The sequence below is a fragment of the Ochlerotatus camptorhynchus genome, unplaced genomic scaffold (genome assembly GCF_037179485.1).
Source record: "Ochlerotatus camptorhynchus isolate MF236.1 unplaced genomic scaffold, CSIRO-AGI_Acam_v1.1 ptg000122l, whole genome shotgun sequence".
NCBI classification, from domain to species: Eukaryota; Metazoa; Arthropoda; class Insecta; order Diptera; family Culicidae; genus Ochlerotatus; species Ochlerotatus camptorhynchus.
The window spans coordinates 1,982,976-2,007,619 of record NW_027040612.1 but is presented as its reverse complement, the minus strand read 5'-3'; the positions used below and the strand labels follow the sequence as shown (position 1 = coordinate 2,007,619).

The window sequence follows — 24,644 nt, the reverse complement described above, 5'->3', positions numbered from 1 at the left end:
AGACAGGCAGCGGCAATAAAAACGCTTGCCAAATCGTTTTCTTCGTCATTAACTTTCGAGCAACGGACGGATAAGCGTCGGACACGACGTATGAGTGGAACAGCACGCATCGCACCAATACGAAGACGACGACGAATGCACCCACATCGACCGGAGGAAAGGCTTCCCGCAATAGGCAGCATGACTAGGCCGCCGTCATCCGGTCGGCATCGACTTGCACTGGTGTGAAAAGTCAAGTAGCGCTAGTTGTTCTTTCAGAACAATCCATATACTTGCAACTAGGAAGGCTCTGACGGAAAATACTTCAAAAGGGAGAGGCCTAATTAGTTATTCTGCAAGTTTTATACAGACTGTAATTCAGTGAACGTGAGCAGTTGCAATTCCATTAGCTGTGGGGACTGTCGTCACAACTAATTTGAAAGACCGAGAAAGTGGACGCGGACATCGGAATGAGAAGCATTACCAACGGCAACGACATTCTTCGAACGTTACACAGCTGAGTTTGACTACAATGCTCACCTGCGTAATGCTGCTACCAGGAAAGCCATCTGAGCACGCTGTCTCTAGAGATACCCAAGTACACCAGTTTGTTCGCTTCCAACCAAAATGGCAATTTCATTAGCGACGGAGATGGTTACCACAAATTTGGTAGGACCCTGAAGGACGCGGACATTGGAGGCTCTCTGAGTAGCTTCACCATCTTTCAGTCGTTCCACTGCAGTCGCTTCGTTAGGCTGACTATAACATTGATCACCTGCAAAATTTCAACCGCTGTGCAATGGTGTAAGCACGCCATCCCGAAAGCACCAGCATGTAAATCTCTTGGATCCCAAATGGCCTTTTTCAGGGCCACTCTGTTTCTACGCTATAGAATTTCTTTTAAGATCTCTAGATGGTGGGTAAAACAGGTTCACAAACCATGGAGAGAAATAAGAGCAAAGAATCATCAATCAGTGCCATTAGCAGTGTTCGGAAATTCACTATCAGCTTTGGGTCATTTCGTGATAGTTGTCCATCCAAAATACAACAGCAATATCAACAAATATCGCCAAAATAAAAGGAGCGCCAAAAGGCAACAGTGATTAGTACTTATTCGTTCCGTACCCTCCAACTCCCAACAACCCTTTCGATGGACACCAGGAAAAACCATCAAACGGTCCTTTTCAGGGCCACCATTTGAAAACACAAAAGGCCCTTTTCAGAGCCAACAACCAACAAACAAACGGCCCTTTTCAGAGCCACCAATCCAAATACAGAAGGAGTTAAGATAATAGATCAACTAAAAGAACTAAAGGCTCAACATATTTGCTCCGTCCACTAGCGGTCCTACGTCAAGCTTCCGTTCGTGCCCCTAGGCACAGACCCTTCTACTTTTTTCCTCAAAAGCAGTTATCCCAACCGGTGAACACTCGTGTTAATTTCAGTTACCGTGTGGACGTAATTTGTGATGAGCCCCGGTCCCTTTCAAATTGTATCATTATTTATTTACGGTCCATATATTTGAAATGACGTTTCACATTCAACTAGTGGTGGCCGATTTTCATTCGAATTATCGATTAATCGGTTAACGAACCGAAAAGTAAAATATTTGTAATCGGTTATATCATGCCGATTTAAGCAATAACTTCTCCAGACGATCATCACCGAACGTTTCAAACATGTGCTGCACTCTCATTGGTGGAAATATGGCAGCATAGCGAACCAAAATAAAAACGATTAGTTGTTAATCGATTAATTAAAAAATGGGACACCTCTGATTTTGATGTGTTTGTTTTGATAAAAATGAGCGCAAAATTTCATCTCTGCCGAGGGGGCAGCAAAACCACAAAATTACCTTGAATACGGGGGGTATTCATTGGATGAAAGGGACCGTGAAAGAGGACACTAAAATAGAAAGTTTTTCTTCCGACAGTTTCATCTTAGTATTCATCTTTGGTTATCCCCTGCTTATTCAGCACAATGGAATTTGTCAGACAATGTCCAATCAAAATACAAAATTTTCAAAAAATATCACATAAAACTGAATAAAACAGTTTACTGAACCTGGCTGCTAATCGGCGCCGGTGGTGCAGTGGTAAGCATGATTACCTCTCACCCCAGCAAGCCTGGGTTCAATCCCAGTCGGCACTGCCGGGATGTTCTGAGGCATAACAACTCTGATCACGCCTTCCTTCGGAAGGGAAGTAAAGCCTTTGGTCCCCGGTTCATGAGTTGATGGGTCGATAGGAAGGGTCCAGGTGTGGGAGCTGCCTCCCTGGCGTCGGTAGCATTGGTACTCAGTATGGAAAAAAAGATCGACGGAAAACAAATAAAGGGAAAAAAACCTGACTGCTAGTTGCTATATTTGATAAATTACTATTAATAATTTATTATAAAAAATAGTAAGATTGAGTTATCGTAAAACAATTTTCTTCTAGAAACACTAATGCAGATAGGTATGTTCCTGTTCAAAACTTAAAGCGATTTTAAATTGGTTTACTGGCCAATTGATGCCATAGGCATCATCAGTGGTCAAATTCACCCCTGTTTATGGAGCTGCTATTATTGGTATAGTGATTCGTTTAGGCTATTTTTTTAAACTGACATGTACTGCCTATAATCGCATATTTGTCCCATATGAAAAAGTAGGCATTGAGAAAATGGCAGTCGAAGTTACGAAGTGCAATTCTCATGTAAATATTTGAAAAATCATAGTAAATCTACTGATATTATTTTCAAGTTAAAATCAGTTGCAATGATGCTTGTATGTTTTGTTATATCGGCGAAAAATATGGCAATTCAAAAAGCAGAACTGTAACTTGACCTCTGGACGATTGAATTTCAGGGTGGGACTTGATATGCGATTACTTTGTTTGATGGGACAAACTGACTTGATGTTGTTTACACATTTTTCAAGACCAAAATCCATAGTTTTCAAGGAATCAAAAATCTCTCCAAATGACAAAATGACAAGCGATCAACGAACCGAATGATATCGCTATGTCAGAAGAGGAAAGCAATAATGATATAATCTTCTTCGTTCTTTTTCATGACAAGCAGCCCGTGCGACACAGCTCACTCAGGGCGGTAGAAGGAAACGAGCAAATTGTTGGCAAGCTGCTTCACGAAGCAAAGCCGAAGATGATACACGTGTGTTAATGGGAATTTTTTGTTATGTCTTTGACCGATTCAGATCAACCTATGTACTCATCCATGTATATTGCAACAAAGCAGGCAAGCAATATATCATTATCCTTCTACCACTCCGATCGAACTGTGTTGCAGTGAGAGTTTGTCGTGGTAGTCGTAGCAAGGGTCTTGTCTGTATCGTTGGTTGCTTTATGTGTTTGGATTCTAAAAATTAACGAGAATCCTTATGAGACTGATATGCGATTATAGGCAGTACACATTTACTGCTCGATTGATCAATTAGGTACAGAATTAATTTCCAAAATACTCAAGAGCTGCTCCAACGAGATAGGCCTACGGCACCGGCTTCGAACACGCTCCTAATATTGCACACACAATTTACTGTTTTCGCTAAAAATATGGCTGATGTAACTGCACAAATTCATTTCATTACAGACAAAGAAAAGTTACTTTTCAGTTTAATCGTAAAAAAACATACTAAAACTATACAAAACACATCACTATTTATAGGTACTACGAATTACTCTAATCTAGTACATCTTCTGCCAGTCGCCGCTGCTGTCGACTTCGGTTCTTGACCTGTTTCAGAGCAGTCTGCAAAAGTCTTAAAACTTACTTCAGCTGGCCGTCTACTAAATACAATTTACTTGGCTGTTTCAGAAATAAATCTACTCTCAATAAAAAAAAACCTCTCTAAAAATTAAAATCACTGTTGTTAACAAAACAACAACAACATACACATACCGATGATCATTCACGCACACGTTCACTTTAAGGTTTCGCAACGGAAGAACCAAACCCGAACCATTCTTCCTTACTACTAGAAATTGTGGCCGTGGTTTCTTCGCGCGTCCCAGGCCACCGCTTCGTTTCTTGCCGCAACCGACGAAGACGAGCTGACGCTTCCAGCGCTGGGATTGCCGCTGCCACCACCGCCGGAGGTACCGCAGCTAACAATGGCAGACTGTCGTTCGACCATTCCCGTCATGTCACCAGCCTTCGATCGGTTCGGACCCGTCTGATGGCCAGCGACGTCCTGCTGCTGTTATAGCCACGGTGGTCGATTCATCGAGTTCATGGCATCGTAGGGTTTATGCATACCGAGTGCATGATGGTACGCTCCCGGTTGACCGTAAGCTCCCGGAGGTGGTCCATGAGCTCCGGGTGCCCCCAGACCCAGGCTTTGATTCAGCATCATTTGGGCACGGAGCTCTTCCTGACGTATGTACTGCTGATGCAGTGGATCTAGTTGGTTCATGAACTGATATGGTGCTCTAGAGGAGGGATGCGAGAGGAACTGATGGTACGGGGAGGCTGCTGGTGGAGGTTGATGGACAGCAGCGGCGGCTGCGGCAACTGCGGCCACGGCTGAGGCAGTTGAAGCCGATGGATTGAGTGATTTATCAGACCCATCTGCTGATGCTACTGCTCCGGGCGCGGTAGATCCTCTGTGACTAGATGCAAGGTAAGGATAGGGGTTCGGGTTATTGCGGAACTCGTCCAGGTAGGGTGAATTTTCACCATACAAGCTGGACGGCAAACCTAGACCAGCTGGTCCTGTGCCGAAGTTGAAGGCACTACCGGGGACAACGTTGGCTGTTTTCAGCGAAATGGCCGATGGTTCGGCATTAGCACTGCTGTTCGATCCAACATTACCGGGGGCATTGGAAGCCGAAATCGGTTGACTGCTTAATGAAGAGGATGACTGGCTGGTTTTATGACCTGGATACGCCTGGAAACCTTGATGGGCCGCATTGGGCTGTGTCTGTTGGTGCTGATGTGCCTGTTGTTGATGTTGCAATTGTTGCTGCATCATGTCTTGTGTTGCATCCTTCTTTTTGCGACTTCGTTTGGGTTTGGTCGGTTCAGGAACAACAGCAGTCGCAGCCGTGGGGTTTGCTACTGTTGGAATATTCAGTGGTACTTTCTGTCCTTGATTAAGTAGATCGGACCTTTGATGATAATTTGCTCCATAGGCGGTTTGTTGATCCCGTGCAGCGGCATTGTATGCCATTGTGGTGGCCATGGATGAGTTGAACATCTGCTGCAGCGTGGATGTGGTGGAAGATGCCACCGATGATGCTCCCACGGGATGATTCGACAGATTCTTTCCAAACATGTGCGCCGCAGGCGGTATGTTCTTATCGTAGAATCCTGAAGTTGCGTCCGATTGATACAACGACGAAAGGGACGCCAAATTCCGAAGCGCCGGATCCATCAATGATGAAGACGACGCCCCACTGAATGACTTGTATCCAGCACTGAGATCCATATTTGCCTGCTGCTGCTGCTGCGTAAGCTGTTGTTGTTGCTGTTGGACATTGGCGGCCGTTCTCTGATCATATGATCCGGCTGCGACGTTCCCTCGAATGTTACCACCAGCAATCAAATCACTCTGATTGGTTTTCGGTTGCTGTTGATGTGGTTGCTGCATGTTGTAGGCGGTAGCACCGCTCATGTCATGAGCCTTGTTGGTATTCGCTTGCATCTGATCATACCCTGTCGTGTTTCCACCGTATCCCATTTTTGAAACCTCCTGTTGTTGCGTTAGACTTCCACTCGAAGTACCACTATTACCCGCTCCGGGGAATCCCCGAGGGAAGGTTATCGTAGCCGCCCGATTAAACATATCAAACGCCTTAGTCTTACTGATTGAGATATCCATCGGATTCGTGTAGCCAATTGCTCCCATAAGCTCGAACATTTGCTGCTGCTTAGTAAGCTCTTTCTCCTTGGTCGTGTCCGCAGCAGGTTGCTTGTTTCCCATATTCATGGGAATTTCTTGCTGGTGCGGCTGCGACTGTGGCTTATTACTGCTTGCACTGCTTTCGTTACTGCCACTGTTGTAACCCAAATTGATCAGCTCAGGTACTTTCGGTGCTGCGCTCTTGCTCACATCTTGACCCACATGGCTACTCTGTCCTGTAGGATCATACGCCTGCCGTCCGTAGTTGGATGCATAGGGGTTGTTTGTGAGTAGATTGCTCAGATGACTATGTTGCTGCTGCGGCTGTTGTTGTTGTTGCTGCTGCTGCTGCTGCTGCTGTATACTGGACTGACTATGAGCGGGAGTGAGATTGCTCAGGTTGGGAGTTGGATGTTGCTGTTGGCTTTGCTGCTGACAGGATGGTGGTGGTTGTTGTTGTTGTAGTTGCGACGGCTGCTGCTGTTGCTGCTGAGAGAGTAGCTGCGGTTGCATGTGCTGAACGTTGTGATGTGCCGGTTGGGGTTTTTGTTGCTGCTGTGGCTGAGATTGCGCCTGCTGCTGGTGATGATGCATGTGAGCTGGAGCAGGGAGATTTGTACCCATTCCAATAGAGTTATCTGTCGGAGTTCCGTACTGGTTGTAGGTTGGCGGCTGTTGGTTCCACGGTGTTTGAGTATTCAATTGCGGTGGAAGCTGCGGCTGGGGCTGCGGAATGGGCAGCTGAGATCCGGTATTTTGAACTTGTGGTGGTTGTTGTTGTGGGGAGGTTTGCTGTGACTGCTGGGAAAGGTTATTGACGGGTGAATCGGGCAGTGTGACTCCAGCAGCGGCTGCTGCTTGTTGGGGAGTTATGATAGGTGGTGCTAACTTTAAGCTGTTGTTGGTAGTTCCTTGCGGAACGACAGGAAGACTTGACTGGGAAGGTTTCGGTGACATCGGTTGGAAGGGGGATAACTGGCCCTGGGAGTAGGGAGAGTTTGGATCCTGTTGAGAATACGGTGAACTGTGGTTCGACTGAGAGAACGGCGAATTCGGGCTTTGGTGAATGGGAGTATTTGGTTTCGATGGATGTTGTTGCGGTTGTGGTTGAGGTTGCTGCTGCTGCGACTGCTGATTGGGTTTCTGCACTTGTGGTGGCTGACTCTGCGGTTGGTGTTGAGGTGTTTGATAAGGCGACGTCGGCGATGGATTGAACGGCGAATGACCACTAACGGATTGAGCCGGACTTTGTTGTACTGACGGTGGAGGTGCTATTGAGTTGGTACTGTAGGGAGACAGCGGCCCGGATGAAGCCGGTGATGCGATTGGCTGCTGTTGTTGGTTGAAATTCTGATTTGGCTGTTGCTGTTGATAGGGTGAGTTGGGTTGTTGTTGGTAAGGCGATGATTGCTGGTTGTGGTAAGGTGAGTTTGGATTTGTACTGGGACTCATCGATGAATTGTAATCTGATTCCTGGGAAGCGGGTTGTTTGTACTGATCGAAGCTTTTGAAGTTCTCTGGAGTTGCGTTAGCGGTACTAGTGGCATTGGTATTTCCACTATAAGCGTAATTCCCGTAGAGATTGTTAGCAGTCATGCCCGAGTTGGAGCTGTACAAATGTTGAGAGTATTGTGGATACGGTGAAGGTAAATCTCTTGGACTACAGCTTTTCTCTGGACTACTCTTCGTGGTTGTGTCCTGATAGAATCCAACTTTGATGGCCCCATTCAGCGGGTATGGACTTTTCTGCGTGTCATCCAGTTTGGGAGAAGTCATAATCGGTGATGCTCCTATCGGACTCGGATACGGTGCCGGGTATACACCAATCCGTTCGTCTATACCAATTCGCGGACTATCCGGATCCTGACTAAACGAAGATCTCTCCGAAACTGTACTTCCCGTACTGGCCTTCCTCTGCCTGGGTGCTGGCAGCGAAGGATAACTTGGACTCTCCAGACTCGGTACGAGTGGTACGTTGAGTCCCGAGTCCGATGGCGACGTATTCTCACCACCCTTACCACTCTCAGGTGGCGAATTCTTACTTGCACCTTCCTCGCCGTCTTCCGGTTTCTTTGGTTTTTTCGGTGCTCCAAACGCCTTGAACCAAGCACTTAAATTTGGTGTTGCCGACGGCTTATCCGACTTGTTAACCGCTTTGGTGGCTTTTTCCGGCGATATAACCACTTTACCCGGATCTGTCTTGGCCAACTCTGCCTTGGCCGCTTTGATGTCTTCCTGAATTAACAGTTTAGCTGCATTTCCACTGTCATCCTTGGAGCTATTCAGCGATTGGTCCGAATCACTTTTTTCCTTGACCACCTTATCCTCTGCGACATCTCCCACGTTCTCTTTTTTTTCGTCTGCAAAATTATGCTGCTGCCCCAAGCCGAATCCCTCGGTATTTAGTACCGTGCCTAAACTTAGTTTCGGTTTCGATTCGTCCGTTTTGACAATCAGGGAATTCTTGACTTCTTTCAGCTTGTTCGGTCCACCACCCAGAGGGAATAGTTCTTCCGGCTTGTTGATATTTTGCATTGACCCAAGCAGATTTCCTTTCGACTTTCCTGGCTGCAATCGGTCAAGACGGTGGACCGTGTCCCGCTTCCGCGAGCCCAACTGACTGAGCTTTTCCTTCAGAGTCTTCCGCTTGGGTTCCTTGGGCTCTTTTTTCTGCGAGTGCGGCGGTATGATCTGCGGCGGACCGAGATGTGGACGTTCGGGAGGTATTGCTGCTGAGTTTGGGGCAGGAGGAACACTGGCAACGGGAGGTTGCGGAGGATGCGGCTTCGCCACGACGGGATGTGATGCAGAAATATTGACATTGTTGACTGATTCTTTGAGAGGATTGATGTCTTGTGGTTGTTCCTTGGGTTGCTTCGGCTTGGATGGTTCTTTGGGTGTTGGAAGTGCAGGTGGAATCATTGCTTTCGGGGAAGTCGGTAACGAAGGGATCGGAGTCGGCAGTGTTGTCAGAGATGGTGGAACTACTACCGCTTGAGCGATCGGAATAATAGGACTTTCCGTTTCTTCTTCGGGGAGCTGAGAAAGTGGAATGGGTTTTCGGAAGTCCGCAACGTCTATCTTGGCCGTCACAGCGTCCAGATCGTCCATGATGTACCGGGAAGGCGAATTGCTGGCGGAGCTGTACTCCGAGAATCGCGGTGTGTTTTCCAGCCACTTGTTGATGTCCTTGAGCGTTTGCTCGGTTTCCAGTTCCAAAGCTTCCATATTGGCACCGGTAGTTTTAGGCTGCCTGTTTGCTGGAGCAGTAATCGGTTTTAAGGAAGCATGTTGTTGAGAGCTTTTCATTGATTTTTGCATTTGCTTTTTGCTGGACTCTGTTTTGACTTTCGGAGGTTTGGGAAGCTTCTCCACTGGCGATGGAATTGGTGTAGGAGCCTTTGGTGTTGGAATTTCCGGAGGAGAATCGTCTACAAAGTCGTACTCGTCACTTGGATCGACCTTCCTTTCGGATTCCCGTTTTTCCGTCTTTTCATCTTTGTAGGAAGGCCGTGGTTTCTCCACGGTGGGAAGTGGTTCCGGTGGGGTCCAATCTTTGATCTCCTCTGGAACCGGTGAGTCCCGGTTGCATTCACTGGACCGATCTCGTTTCCTTTTGCTCTTCCCTGTTTCTTTGGTTTTTGTAGAATTGTCACTTTCCTCTGTAACCTTCTGCTGCTTGCTGGGGTTTGGTGAGGCACTTGAACTGGTAGTCTGAGTTTGATTAGGCTTCTGCTTCTTTCGACTGGTTTCCTGAGGTTTATGTTTCTGCTTTGTCGGTTTTTCATTGGTCGGTGTGGTTACCGGTGCTCCGGTCTGTGATGATGCCTTTTGCTGATTACGCCGTCGTTCCTTGATGAGGTCATACTTATCTCTGATGTCCGGTGTTATCGGTCTTGCAGGGGCAGATTTCCTTCCGCCGTTCAAATCATCATCATCGTCAAAGTCCATAGAATGATCCGACATTGAAGAATACCTATCCCTTATTGAAGGCAGCGGGCTTGGAGATCGAGAGAAGCTTCGAGACGAACTTCTATCCCTGGGAAGCGTTGTATATTTGGAGAAATCCTTCGGTTGTTTCTTTGAGGCACTTTTGATTTCTTTCTCCGCAGGTTTACTCTTACTCTTCTGTTCTGTCGGAGCTTCTTCAATGGCTTCTTCCTCATTACTTGAAGAAATCAGTGAGGAAGTGTCGAAGCTCTTATTACTTTTGGATTTTTTGCTCTTTCCACTCTTTCCCTTGGATTTATTCTTTTTGCATTTTTCTTCGCTTTTGTTCTTTCCCTTTGTTTTACCTGTTTTCTGACCACCTTTTTTGTTCTTTTTGCTCTTTTTACCGTCATCGCTAGCGGGAAGATCTTCGACACTTTCTTCGGAAGCATATCCTCTGCTATCGTTCCGAACTCGAATTTCGTCGATGTCGGCAAAGTTGCTAAGGTCCGTTTCTTTATCTTCGTCCTCCTCGATCGGAGGATCCACGTGTTCTTCTGCGTCGCTTTGGTTTTCGGCTTTCTTTTCCTGCGCCTTTTTCCGCCCCCTACCTTTAAGCGGAGAAGGTGTTCCAGAATTCATGGAAGTATCAGCTTGCTTGAGAATCTTTTTTTCAGCATTTCTCATCTCTCGATCTGCTGGACGATCTTCCTTCCGCTCCTTTTTGCCGTGTTTCTGCTTTGTAGTTTCCTTCCGTTTCTCAGCTTTTTTCGACGATGAAGCTGGAGGCGGACTAGGAGATTTGGACATTGGTGATGCTGATCGCGATCTGGAAACCGATCTGGATCGCGATCGCGGTGGAGATTTCTTGCGACCTTTCTTACCTACCTCGTTCTTTGCCAGCTTCTTGTCTTCCTTTTTACCCTTCACATTCTTCGGTGGACTAGGAGATCTTGGCACAGGTGACGCCGATCGCGATCTAGACACCGATCGGGATCGCGAAGGAGATTTCTTACGACTTTTCTTACCAACTTCACTTTTTGCTAGCTTTCTGTCTTCTTTCTTACCCTTGGCATTTTTCGTCTTCTCTTTGACCTTTTCCTCTTTCTTCTTCACTTTGGAATTCACTTTATTTTTAATCTCCGGTGGCACAGGCGTCGGAGACCGACGAATTTCCTCCTCAGTGTCCGTATGCTCTTTCAAATCTTTCACGTCTTCTTCACCGTTCTCATCTTCTCCTTCTTCACTTTCTCCATCTTCATCACTTTCGTTTGGTTTGAATTTCTTGCTCTTCCCTTTGCCTACTTTATCTTTCTCCTTTCGTTTTCGTTTCAATCCCTTGGCATTGTCATTCTTTCCACCTTTTGTCTCTACTTCGCCACTAGCTTTGCCCTTCTTTGCATTACCACCTGTTTCGCTGTTCTGCTTCTTCCCCACGCTACTGCTTTCACCGATCTCAGTGCTTCCCTTTTTGTTGGAATTCTTCACCTTGCCTTCCTTCTTATCACTTTTAACATCTTTATCACTTTTAGCATCTTTATCACTGTTGTTGTTCTTAACAGCACTACTCTTCTTACTATTGTCACTTTTGTTTTCGCTGGAAGATTTACTGTTGTTCGCACTGGTACTGCCTCCCGTCGACTCGTTGATGTTTTTGCCTCCGCTGCTGCCGAAAGGTTTCTCCTTGAAGATTGGATATTCCAGCGTTTGCTCTTCGTCGGAGGAATTCGAATCAAAGTACTTCTTTGTCGCCTTCTCGAAAGCCAGCTGAAGATTATTAACCATTTCGGTGTATTCTACAGAACAGAATAAAAACACGATGTAAGAAGACGACAAATGCTGAGCCGCAAAGCAGCAGTTACTTACCGTTAGCTTGGCCGTTATACAACCGGCAGTTGTTGACAATCAGCTTGAAATCGTTTCGGAAGTCGCCGAACGTTAGGTACTCGCCATTGTCAAGCTTTTCCTCCATTTTCTGCAAGTCCATGGGCCTGCAAAGATACGATTAATTCAATTGCCTAAAACGATGAAAGATAGCAATCGTCTTACCGTCTGATGATCGAATAGTATCGCGGGGCGATATCCTCGTCCACAGGATCCATGAACGGCCACGCATCGTCGTGGTTTTTGATGTACTCGAGCACTTTGTGCATACCGATCTGGAGGACCTCTTCGGTTTCGGTGAAACTAAACGACGAGATCAGAGTTGAGGTTGAGGTTGTGAAAAAACTGATTCTATTGTTTTGTTTGTTTTGTTATTGGCGACGAAGGGTGTTCAGTTCATTGTTTCGTCCGATGATGAATACCGATGAACATGGGTTTGGTGCGATGGTTTTATTATACATGTGCAATAGTGATGAATATCGTTGGGTCCATTTTTGGGGAACCGTGTCCAGGAGGTGTTTATAGTACGTATTTTGGTGATGGATCGGTTAATGGTACAATCGTGCAGGTTTTTCCCCCGATTCATTAGGTATACCGGTGCATTCCGTCACACGTGTAGGTATTTTTTTATGTACAGGGTGGAGTTTGGTGATGACGAGGAGAGAAAAAAGGGGTCATTAAGTCCTATTTCCACTTATGGTAATCGAAAAGGATTATGAGAATGTTGAGATACAAATGTGTGAAATGGAACTTAAATGCAAGTAAATCTATTCCAATAAATATTTGCTTCTTTAAAAGAGTTTCATGCAATAACAGATTTTCTAAAATACTAGAACAGAAGCATGCAAATATTCAGTTCTCAGAACATTGTAGGATCCATTAGCTAAGTGATCTCCATTCTTTTTCGACTATGTTTTCTTTGGGTTTTATAGAACTAGCCCGAATGTAACACTTACCCAAATCCAACTAACCCGATTATAATAATTTTATTTCTTTCGATCATGTAGTAGTAGATTTATCCTTCTTTAAAACATGAACATTTCTTTAGGGTTTACCGAACTGCGAATAAGAATTTTTGATTCAAAAATGTACTTAGGGGAACATTTTTGAGTTCAACGATTTTCAAAGTTTGATTAGAAAACAGAATCTAATATTTTTAGAAGATTGTTCCATTTTCTAAACATGAACAGTACTTTGGAGAACTTTGGAAAATTTATGAGGTCTAGTATTTGAAAGTTTTGACGAGAAAACAGAATCTAATATGTTTAGAAGATATTTAAATATTTCAGAAATTTTAAAAGATTTCTACAGTGCTACAAATACTGAGTTCCAAATCAGACTATTTACAAACTACTTGTGTTACAAAGGACTAAATGCCCGTTACGCTGGAATGTTAGGATTTATATTACACCCCATTACACTTCAATGTTTTTGTTTTGTTTATATGTCTTGCATACCCCTAGCGGTGGATATGGCCAACGTGAAAGATTTGCATCCTGGGCGGCTGCTCGCTTTTGCCTTGATCTGTACCCAGGTCAGATTCCTTTCAACTTCCCTTCGCCGCCATGAACCCCTGGGTCTGCCTCTGCTGCGATGTCCTGCCGGGTTCCAATCCAACGCTAGCTTGCAGATGTCGTTTCCGTCCCTTCGTAGTGTGTGGTCGACCCACCTCCATTTACGTTCTCGAATTTCTGTTAATATAGGTTCCTGATGACATCGACAATGGAGCTCAGCATTCGAGATCCGGTTGTGAGGCCAACAGGCACGAATTATACACCTCAGGCATCGGTTGATGAAGCTTTTGAGTGTGTCCGTTGATACACAGCACACACTTACATTTTTTCGCCGAGATTCCAACAGCCGAGTAGTTCTGCAGTTTATTCTGCTGAGACTCAGTAAAGCATTTGCCGAGACTCAGCTAACAAATAACATTTTGCTGAGATATCAGCTAACAAACATATATTTTGCAGAGATATCAGCAAAAATAAATGCCGAGGTAATCGGCTGTTGGAGATTTTACCGAGCTAGATTAAGTGTGCACATCTCGCTGGCACCATAGATTTCACGTTTGAATTGAAAATTCGTATGTCGGTGCGTTGACTTCTCTCCATACATTTCATAAACTCGCAAAAGCAGCCCTAGCCATCTTGATTCGTGTACCTTTGTCGCTCTTGGTCCCGCCGTTTGACGCTATCTGGCATTCGTCTTTCTCCACTGCCCGCTACCGTAAAGTTGGAAGGGTTGTCCGTGTTGACATCCAACGATTTGGACTTGTTGACGTTGATGTGGGACCCACTACGAGCGCTCGGCTATGTCGTTGAACTTTACATATCAAGCTGAACATTGCATTAGGTCTTAAGTAACATTGACAGATTCTCTTTAATCTAGCATCTTATACGACAAACTCAACTAGAAACGGTTATGTGCTCAAGTTATTAACGAAAGAGAAAGTTGACGAAGAGAATCGATCAGTGTTACTTAGGACCTAATGCAATGTTCAGCTTGATATCTTTGCAAATCGAAGTCGTTGAGCTAATCCATAGTGATAGGCTGCCAAAGCAGTCCACGGTTCGGTGCACGGTCAATTGTATCACTCATGACCTCGTAAATTACGATGAGAAACAGTAGCGGTGATAGTTAGTATACATCCTTGCCTCACACCTGCGACTACCCGGATAGGATCCGACAATGCTTCGATATACAGGATTCCGCATGTTAAATCCTGGTACTGCGCTTTGATGAGGTTGATGATTTTATCCGGAACTCCTTTGCTCCTCAGGGTGTCCCATAGATTTCCGTGATTGAGTCGGTCGAAAGCTTTTTTGTAGTCAATGAATACCAAATCGAGGGATTCTTGGAATTTGTTGACCTACTCCAGGATAATGCGGAGCGTAACAACAAGATATTCCAACACGGAATCCTGCCTGCTACCGCCGGAGAGTCGCGTCGATCTTCTCCTGTATCCGATTCAGGATAACTTTGCACAGAACTTTGAGAACAACACACAGTAACATGATGCCTCAGTTGTCGTACACAATCTGATCCCCCGTCTAAGGGACCTTCACTAAGACGCCCTGCATCCAGTCGGCCGGAAAAGTCTCGGTGTTGTTGATGCAACATTTGTGCGGATATCATAGGGTCAACTTTGAGCATCTCTGCTGATATGTGATCGACCCCGGGAGGCTTGTTCGATTTCATACTTCGGATAGCTGCTTCTATCTCCTGCAGTGATGGGGCCTCGGAGTTGACGCTAATGATGCGCCGTATCGTAAGCGGATCATGCCAAGATGTTGTTGGTTGGACGTCGAAACTTGAAGAAGTTGTTCGAAGTGCTCAAACCAACGTTTCAACTGGTCAGTGGGGTCGGTAAGTAACTGTCCAGTCGCGTCTTTCACTGGCATCTTCGGATTCATTCTTGCTCTACTCAGGAGTCATGAGATATAGTAGATGAGGCGCATATCGCCAGTTGTTGCGGCTTTCTTCCCTTCGTCAGCCAGGGAGTCTACCCACGCTCGCTTGTCTCGCCTGCAAGAACATTTGACTTCCTTCTCTAGAGCCGAATACCGTTGACGGGCTTCATTCTTGGCTCCTCTGGTTCTCGCCCGCTCTAACGCGGTTTTTGCTTCTCTACGCTCCTCAATCTTCCGCCAGGTGGCACAACTTGCACTTCAATAGACCCTGGTATTTTTAAGACAGTGTATATGTTTAAGCGTAGTGAATACCCCTATTAATCGTTGAATTAATCATACAATATTTTAGTGCAATTTGAAATCCATTGTGTAAACAATTTCTTTGTCTGGGATTTCAAATTTACCCTAACAATTCAAACAATTCGACAAGCAGCTACCGATACAAAGCTACGATAGTGGCGTATCTGTTACTGATAGGGTTTGACAACCTGCCCACAGCCGTTCCACTGAAATAGAGGGAAGGTAACGGAATCGGATCAGTTGCGGTGAAGAACAGACTCGGACGGTGTGTCTGTGGGAATTTACAGCCTGGTAAGAAAAGTAAGTACAATCTCCACATCTAAGAGTACACAGCGAATAAGGATCTACATGCTGCTGTCAAACAGTTCAGGCGAAACATGTCAGAAGGGTCTAACTCGAAACGTAAACAATGACTTGGATCGTCGGTTGCTTACGAATGACAACACACCCTTCTTTTTCTTCTTCTTCGCATTTCAAGCTTATTGCATATCACATATTAGTTTATTGCGTGCTCTCAACTTATGTTCTAGATGCACTTCAACAGTTATTAATTGAGAGCTTTCGATGCCTGTACCATTTTTGCATTGGTATAATTGTGTGGCAAGTCCAATCATACTTCTATGCCCAGGGAAGTCGAGAAATTTTCCAACCCGAAAAATTCCTAGACCTGACCGGGAATTGAACCCAGCCACCTCCAGCATGGTCTTGCTTTGTAGCTGCACCTTTACCGACTGAGCTAAGGGAGGAAACACACCCACTCAAACTAACTAAATCATCTGACAGAGAAATGTTTGTTCTATGAGCTGGTGTAGTCAGATTCCGTGGGTGTGTGGTCATTCAAGAGAAATCGACGTTCAAAGTCATTGTTTACGTTTCGAGTTATACCCTTCTGACATGTTTACCCTGAGTTATAAGATCTCGAAGAAGCTGGATCGGGAAATGACACTCTTGCGTCATTTCGGGATCTTCGGAAAAATTTCCGCGAAATGAGACATTCCGCAAGTTGAGGTATCCACCACCGTAAAAAGGATCTCCGCGAAATCTAAAGAAGAACTGCGAGCGCTGAATTTGTTGGAATAGACGACGATTCATGTCGGGGAGAAATTTTAAAACGCATTGATGTAGAAGCACCGATAAACCGACATGAAACATAAAGTTAACTCGTGATCGAGAATCCATAACGGTCGATTCAAATGTGCAGCGATCCTATCTGTCAAAACCATTGATTTTTTTTATCTAGATAAAAATAATTTGTCCGGAATAGACATTTTCCGCGAACACGGCGGCAGATGCCAGTTTTGTGCTTTGATCAGAAATTTCATTGTAATTTGTATGGTCATTAGTCTCGGTTTGTCGGTGTCTTCACGAAAACATGTACCATGTTGAGCTTGTGTACAAAAATCAAAGCGAATGTTCGGCTTGAACTTACGCGCAATTTTGTACACAATACACAATTTTCATACAATACACTCGGGTACATATAAAATTATAAAATAACAAAAAAAAAAAAAAAAAAAACGCTGTGGATCGGGACTTAAACCATGAATCTTGTGATCATCAGGCCTGAGTCTCGACAAGTCGTATATTGGAATTTATATTGGAATGTTAAGGTTAAAGGCATATAAGAAGCACTCATAGTAGGTAAGGGAACTAATTCGTCTACCCTTTATGCAAGCCGGCTCCCATATGAGCACAAGCACATGGGTGTAAACTTGTTCATTCTACTTGAGTACACACTTGTGTTCAAATAGGCTTGCACATATTCGAACATAGCAAGCGGAGAACAAGTGAGTTCAGAACATTCGTGTACTTTACACACATGTTGTACCGTGAAGACTGATCAGAATATTTTGTTTTGTTTATTATTTTATTTGATAAGGCTCAACCGAATTAACTTTACAGAGCCTAGCATTCTTGTTTACCATACAATACATCTTAAAACTATAGTCAAAAGGTACAACACAATAAACATTTTATCTTCCGCTATCCAATAAGCCTCCTCCACCAGACCGGGAGCCGCTTTCAGTGGTTTCATTGTATGGCAGATTCGCCAACGGGTGTCAGAGCGCTTCCATTGCAGCAATAGACGCAAAACGTGGTCAGCACTCACACATTGATCACGAAACGGTTGCTTTCCAAAGTCGACGACGCATCGACTGAAAAAACTGCTGATGAAGAACAATGAGGAGGACCACACAATGGTTGCTGCCGAATAAACAGACGATCGCGTGACACACATTGAGAGTGGTCTGCTTCTGTCGACAGCCGAGTGAACACTGACTGGTCAGAATAGAGTTTATCTAATTTTGAGGATTGATTGATACTTTACCACAGTGTAAAACATAATATGAAAGATGAAACAGATGTGTAAACAAGAGAATATAATGGTGTACGTGATATAAAATTGATTGTTTCCATGTAATATTGCAAGTTTTATAAAGGTTTAAACGATTATTCAAGACCAAATTGTTGCCTACAAGAGTATGATAAAACCAAAATTGGTACTTGGATGATCTGTCCCGGTGCGATTCCGGGTTTCCCGCATTTTCCCGGCAAATCCGAATTCCCGGTTGGATGGACACCCTGCTATTGAAACCTTATATTCTCACATGTTTACATATGTTAATATACTGATAATTATTTTGTTACTATAATTAGTATTAATATAAGGGCATTGATAGCTAAAATTAACATATTACGCTTTGTATCAATAGAGTAGTTATTTTTATAGGTTGAAGGTTTATCATACGTTGTCCAGTGCCGTAGGGTGGTTCTGTTTCAGGGTGTCGTGATCAGTATATGTCTTGTTTATGGTCCTCGTTCAATGTGTGGGTCTGTTTTCGTATGCTTTGATTAGATCGTGTCCTAAAAGTCGTCTTGTATTGAACATGACGTTTGTTAAATGTTATGGAAAATTACGGAATCCTTCACGAATGACTCCAACCCAACAAATTTGCAGTGTATTAAAAACTGGTAAATCATTTTTGATTTTGAAGCTAGTGAAAACAAACATTGGTTCTCAAGAAAACAGGCATATTTGCTGATTTCAGCCAGAGAAAACACGAAAACAACGTAGATTTGTCTTATATTTCAAAAGTTGACACCTTAGGCAAAACAATAACAACGTGTGACGTCCGATATTTTCATCGATAATCCAACAGGAAAACAAAATTTTTTACTCAGCGATAAGACATATTTCAGCAAAAGTAATAATAACCACTGAAAGTTAAGATTTTTTAAGGTGCAAGTATGTGTACAAATGTTTAGCACCATTTTACAGAAGTGAGCGCGGAGACTGGTTCATTGACGGTAGCATATGCAATGGCAGAACAGTCCCTAATGAATTCTACGGGGACTTGTTACAGTAACTTCTTGTCCTTGCAGAATTAATTATAATGCCAAGACTCAACAATGAAGACAAGAAACTTGGATGGAAAATGAAATTGATGTACAGACAGAAGTCCCACACTTGCTACTCTACATTGCAAATTAATAACGTTAAACTAGGTGAAACTAAATTAAAAACTAACTAACCGGTCCTTTATTATAAGCTTCTACCAGCACCAGAATATTTAGAGAATAACCATTCAACATTTCTTTCATCGAATCAAACGTTTCAGCAAATAAGGTTCCAATATATTATATGTTCAAAGTGCAGAAAATGTAATAAATATACCTACATAAATACAAAAGCAAATCCTAAGTATGGTTAAGCAATGTTAGATAATAAAAGCCACACATTTCACACAACCAATGAATGATAGCTAGAAAAAACACAAATCCATGAAAAACTCACACTTCCGAGGCCTTGCTTTTCTTCTTCCGTCCACCGGTGGCGGTTGCGGTGCCAACGGCACCGCCACCGCCACCGCCGCTGCCGACAGCAACGGTAGTTGATTCAGCACTCTTACTGCCCGATGTTTTGGGTGGGGGCGGCGTGTCGGCGAACGGCAGTATCACCGGTCCCGTGACTGATGATAGCGAATTATTAGTCTGCCGACCGGGCAACTTGGTCGTCGTGGGGGCCATGTTCCGATTGTACTGCAGCAGTGCCTCGATTTCAGCACTTAACTTGGATCTTCTCTTCGCTGGCTCCGGGTGCGAGGGAGCTTCTACTGGTGGCGGTGTTGGAGAAGCCGAAGGTGTCTTCTCACGCTGCTCGCGACTACTGATGCCACTGCTCGTCGTAGTCGTACCACTGGCAACACTGACACTCGAACCAACTTCGGTAAAGTTATTGTTCACTTGGTCAACGACGATCAAACTAGCACTGTCCTCTTCTTCTTCGTCGTCGTCGTCGTTTTCACTGTTTTCGTTATCTTCTTCAAACACTTCCTCGGGGTTCTGCTTGGAACCACCAGAGTACACTGCAATGTCCGCACTTGTTGTCGGTTCGGAACCTAACTCGGAGGAAGGGGAAGCTGGTGGATTACTAACAACAACGGTCGCGGTGTGCTTGGCACCGCTAGAAGAATGTTTGCTATAAGCTAGGTTTTCGCTTTCTTTTGGCTGAAAAATAAAATCACTCGTGAGAGGTTCTGGTGAGCTGGCATAGGTTGATACTATACTTGAGACCGAGTTCGAACGCGACCTAAAATGGTTGTAAACAAAAATGGGTGGGAAATGAGAAAAAGCCGGCATTAGCACATTGAGACTCTGAGAAGATTAATCAATATTTTGAATGTATCAAGAATAAGCGAAAATGATAATTAAATGAATGGTCGAGAACAGAAAAGTTTGAGAAATTTGATCACTTAACTAAAAGAAACAAATAATAATGAAATGATGATTTTAACATCATGCATACATACAGCAACTAACGATAGAAGAAGAAACAAAATAACATCTAGTCAATCACGGGATCATAGCTCTCATATAAACTAGACTTTTGAAGGTAAAATTTTGCATTCTGTTTGGCACGCTATTTGAGAAATAGCGCCGAGCGAGAGATCAATGTTGTTCGAGTGATTGATTGGTTGATGTTGTAGATGTTATTTTTTTTGGTGTCGTTTTGCTCTTCTGTCGCGTTTTTGGTTTGATTTGCTTGGCTTTAGAATGGCTTAATATCTCTGGTTTCTAACCGTCGTTCGGCGCGTCTAGCTCTGTCTTCGGCTAGCTTTACTCTTTGGGAACGGTTGTCCTCCAGCTGGGGTTCAGACTTTCCCGCAAGCTTGCGGTGTTCTTTGAGTAGAGCTTTCTGTGCCTCTTCGATCTCCTTTTGACGATAGATGTCAGCTAGACGGCGTTCTTCGAAGGTCTTGATGCGCGAGGAAGTGCGTCGTTCCAGAAGCCTGCAATCAGGGGGCGGAAAAAGAGTAGAAACATTATTATTCAATGAGCCATGATCCAGCGAAAATCGTGCCTACTTGTTCCTTCGTTCGCGCTCTTTGTCGCGGAAGATTTTCGGAATATTAGGTAGGAAGTTTTCCTCTAACTGCTCTAGCAATGCACGGTCGCTTTCGTTTTTGGAACGCTTGAATTTGCCCGCTAGATTCCTCCAATCTTCCTCGGTGAAGCAAATGACTTGCCAAACCGAACGCTTGTTTGACGATTTGTTGCCTTTGCCAGTTGAAACTTCGTAATCCTCTCGGTACAGGCGAGTGCCGAAAAAGTACCAATAGGCAGATCCTTTACTGTCGAAGCTGGTGATGGAAAGAAAAATATCATCAAGACTGCGATTGATTTTCCAATATAAATGGACACTTACCCCAGTGGTTCCACTCGCAAGCTGTCTGCTTCGAGATTTGCAAAACTATTGAAAACGTCAGCTGAGTCTAGGCGAAAGTCACACAGGTACTTCAAAATGAGGATTTTGGTGCGTAGCGGTAGCTTTTCAAAATCAGTATCCTCGTTGAATGGGTTGTCGATGTTATATTCCTGTAAGCAAAACGTAACGTCGCATTAATACTGCCCCTGGGAGCGTGCGTATCGTAGGACCTACCTGACATTTCTGACGAAAGAGACGCCTCAGGAACATCTGATAGTTGCTCGGACTAATGTGCGATACGATCTGACTGAGTGCGTCGCAACCCTTGAGCAGCGCAACAATGAGATCAGGCAGCAGACGGGTGCTGTACACTTTTAGATCGACTTCGCTCTCGGTGTCGGCATTGGTCAGAAGCGCTTCTTCTAGATCCTGTCCCAGGCAGAGGGTGACAAAGTGAAATTCGTCAGTGTGGACTTATTCGCCCTTAAAGGACCAGCAAAAAGCAAAAACTCACCTCGATATCGAAATCCGGCAACTGAAAGGCGCTACTAAACAACGAACAGAAGTGTGCAATGCAGGGCACCTCCCACCATGATTGAATATCTATAAAATTCATGAATAACAACACGTTTCTGTGATCAGTTCCACGTATACAGTATTGCTGTCGTTGGAGGCTTTGGTAGGGTGTAATATTGAGTTAGGTCGAAAATGAAGAAACAATCGGGGCAAAACCCGGGTCTGCTCTTTGTTGTGGGTGGATGGGTGGTGATTTGTGGGGTGGTGTATGGTTGCAGTGGATAAAACGAAAAACTGGAAATATCCTCCGCTGCCTGCGTGTTCCCGCTGTCTCACTCCCGCGCTCGCTCTCTTTTTCAGTAGTCTAGTCCGGGAAACGGTGGTGGAAGTGGTTATCCTGTGGGTGTACGGCTGGATTTTCCCAAACGAAGAAAGCAACATAAAAATAAAGCGAAAAAGAAGGAAAACAAAATAAAATCTGAATGAAAAACAAACAAGACAAAAACTAAGCGCGAGGTGCCTATGAAAATAGAAAAGGCAGAACATAATTTTGGCTGAACTCCGACAGTGAGTGACAGTAGGGACCAATTGCGAGTGGATGATAAATTTGAAATTGGCGATGAAAGCGTTGTTGTGAGACAATGATACAAACACTATAAGGACGCTGTCGATATTGGACGAAGAGAAACAAGGACAGATTAATTCTGACAATTGATGGAATTGCTAATATGACAAGTGAAAATACAGTAAGTAGTAAGAAGTTGCTATCTCAGCCTCGAGAAGCATCTATCAGCCGGTACACGGGTGTGTTGAGACTAACTCAGTAAGTAAGTCACTTTTACCGAAGACATCATATCAAGAAGACTGGCATATTTGCCAGAAACCAAACGATTGATACAGTAGCGTTGCGTTTGAGTGAAGGGGGAAGCAATGCATACACTCTAAAAAATCCTCACGTCCGATTTACGTAAAATATCACGTAACTGATCTGTATATAGAAAATCGCAAACGCTACGTGACGTTAGTAACTTTGACCTGCATTACACGTCATGCCCACTAAAAATGTTGGCGAAATCGACCGGTTATTCACGTAAACAGATTTAGTATATTTGTGTTTGGGACTTCGATATTTTCGCGAAGCGAGATTTACGTGATTTTCAGGTACGCAAAAAAGTCAATATGGCGTCACCAAGCGTGGTGGAAGAAAACCTCAAAAATTCCCAGCAGCTTGCTACACATATTGGACGGTAATTTGATTCATTTAAATTAATTTATTTATGATTATATGTAGCCTTTTTCTAGTTTTATAATTTCAGACGGTGGCATCACCGTTTTGAGTCTGCAAACAGTTATTAATATTTTGACGGAAATAAAATATCTCATAAACATTTCTACCTACCGAGTAGTTAATAATTTGCAATTTTATGGGTATCAATTTAAACACGTGCAATTTGTCTGCCCGATGAAATTGCATAATATTGACTGCTTCTACATATAAGTTCTATTATTCTTATTCAAAATTCACGTAAAAATTACGTGAATATCATTTCAAACGAAACGGAATATCACGTAAAAGTTACCAGTTTTCCAGTAGTATTCACCCCGATTTCACGCAAGCAGTACGTGGAAATCAGGTCTTATTTACCTGAATAATTACGTAGATAAAAGATGCTGAGTTTTGATCGGCTACGTGGAATTCCGGTAAAAGTTACGTGAAAAATAGGGTGGACGAAAATCACCTAAGTTTTCACGTAAAGCGGACGTGACGATTTTTCAGAGTGTAGAAAACTAAGCAAATACACAAGCCTCTCGCGTATGAGGATGGAATCTGTGCTATAAAATTCGTTCGGATCATTTACCTTTGACTTTGTTGACTTATGACAGATCTTTGTTTAAGTATTTCACGAATTTTGATGCCTGTGAGTAATACGTTCGGTATGGATTATAATCTAAACTATGTATGTCCCCGTAACGTGGGTAGATCACCGTTTCGTGGTACGTTACGGGATGTAAGATCTACCATCGATTCCTAGTCTTGACTACTTTAAACTAGGGGAACAGGATTTTTCAGTAATCAAAGGAACACATCTTAGTCCTTGTTACTTTTTATGTCTTGTTGATAGTGATAAGTCCTCGGGTTGCCTGGACCGAGGATGATCTTGAAACAAGGAAAAAATTAGTTAGTTAGTCTTCATCTATGTGATTCCTAATCTTCTATTCGTTGTTCCCTAGTTTGAAGTGGTTAAGACTAGGGTTCTGATGCATGGTCATTATCGGTGTCATTCCTAAATTTTGTTGCTAAGGAATCTAATTTTGACTGACAAAGGGTCTCGCCTTTGGAGGGTGTTCCAACACTCCGAAGGGTATAAATATCGGGACCTTTCAATTAGAATCGATTCCTTGCGATGAAGGCAAGAATGACAACTGTATCAAAACCGAACACTTCATCATTTCTCAATAATACGACATGTACACGGGATATACTACAATAGATCTAATTACTGGTCGCAGTAGTTTTATGTCCCGAACAGAGAAAAAAAAACTATTTATGTACGGGAGTACTACGAAAGGCCGAAAACACAAAAGTCCGAAATACAGAGAAGGCCGAACTACGAAAGGCCGAAACCACAAAAAGCCGAAAAAACCTCGGGAAAGCGAAAAAATCGCTTTCCCGATTCGGGCTTTTGTTAATTTGTTTTTAATAAATTAAATTACATTATTAAAGTAAAGTTACAATAATTATTATTCTGCATCTTCGAAATAAAATATCATGGAAGCTACTCAATCCAGTAAGATTAGAAGTTTGGGTTGTGTCGTTTGACGTGTAAACGATCAAATTTGAACGTTTACACGTCAAACGACACAACCCAAATGTCAAATCATATGTTCCCTACCAAAAACTCAGCCAGATTGTGGCGGCCATAAGCGCTCGTAAAATGCTGGATAGCCATTCGTTTTACGTAACGAAAATTTAAAAAAAACTTAAGATTTGGGTAGCTTTAGTTTTATGTTTGTTTAAGTGTTTAACAACGATTTAATGACAAGATGGCTACGTTTTTTGTGAATGCGGACAATTCCACGA

The 24,644-nt window shown here is 43.6% G+C and overlaps 2 protein-coding genes across 5 annotated transcripts in view; both read right to left on the bottom strand.

Annotated features, from left to right (window-relative positions):
- Nucleotides 1-24,644, bottom strand: part of LOC135699880 (uncharacterized) — a 361,603-nt gene that overhangs the window by 107,250 nt on the left and 229,709 nt on the right. The window lies entirely within an intron of this gene.
- LOC135699876 (serine/arginine repetitive matrix protein 2-like) overlaps nt 3,165-24,644 on the bottom strand; it is a 34,141-nt gene continuing 12,661 nt past the window's right edge. The window contains exons 2-10 of one of the 4 annotated variants that reach the window (XM_065220234.1): nt 21,561-21,649; nt 21,281-21,475; nt 21,047-21,216; nt 20,706-20,981; nt 20,421-20,630; nt 19,136-19,930; nt 11,795-11,980; nt 11,612-11,736; nt 3,165-11,541 (exon numbers count right to left, since the gene is read on the bottom strand). In XM_065220234.1, coding sequence (XP_065076306.1) covers nt 4,175-11,541; nt 11,612-11,736; nt 11,795-11,980; nt 19,136-19,930; nt 20,421-20,630; nt 20,706-20,981; nt 21,047-21,216; nt 21,281-21,475; nt 21,561-21,649 — 9,413 coding nt within the window. In that variant the 3' untranslated portion in view covers nt 3,165-4,174. Of the gene's footprint in view, nt 11,542-11,611; nt 11,737-11,794; nt 11,981-19,135; nt 19,931-20,420; nt 20,631-20,705; nt 20,982-21,046; nt 21,217-21,280; nt 21,476-21,560; nt 21,974-24,644 lie in introns of all 4 variants that reach the window. The other 3 variants (XM_065220236.1, XM_065220235.1, XM_065220237.1) reach the window with 3 other exon arrangements.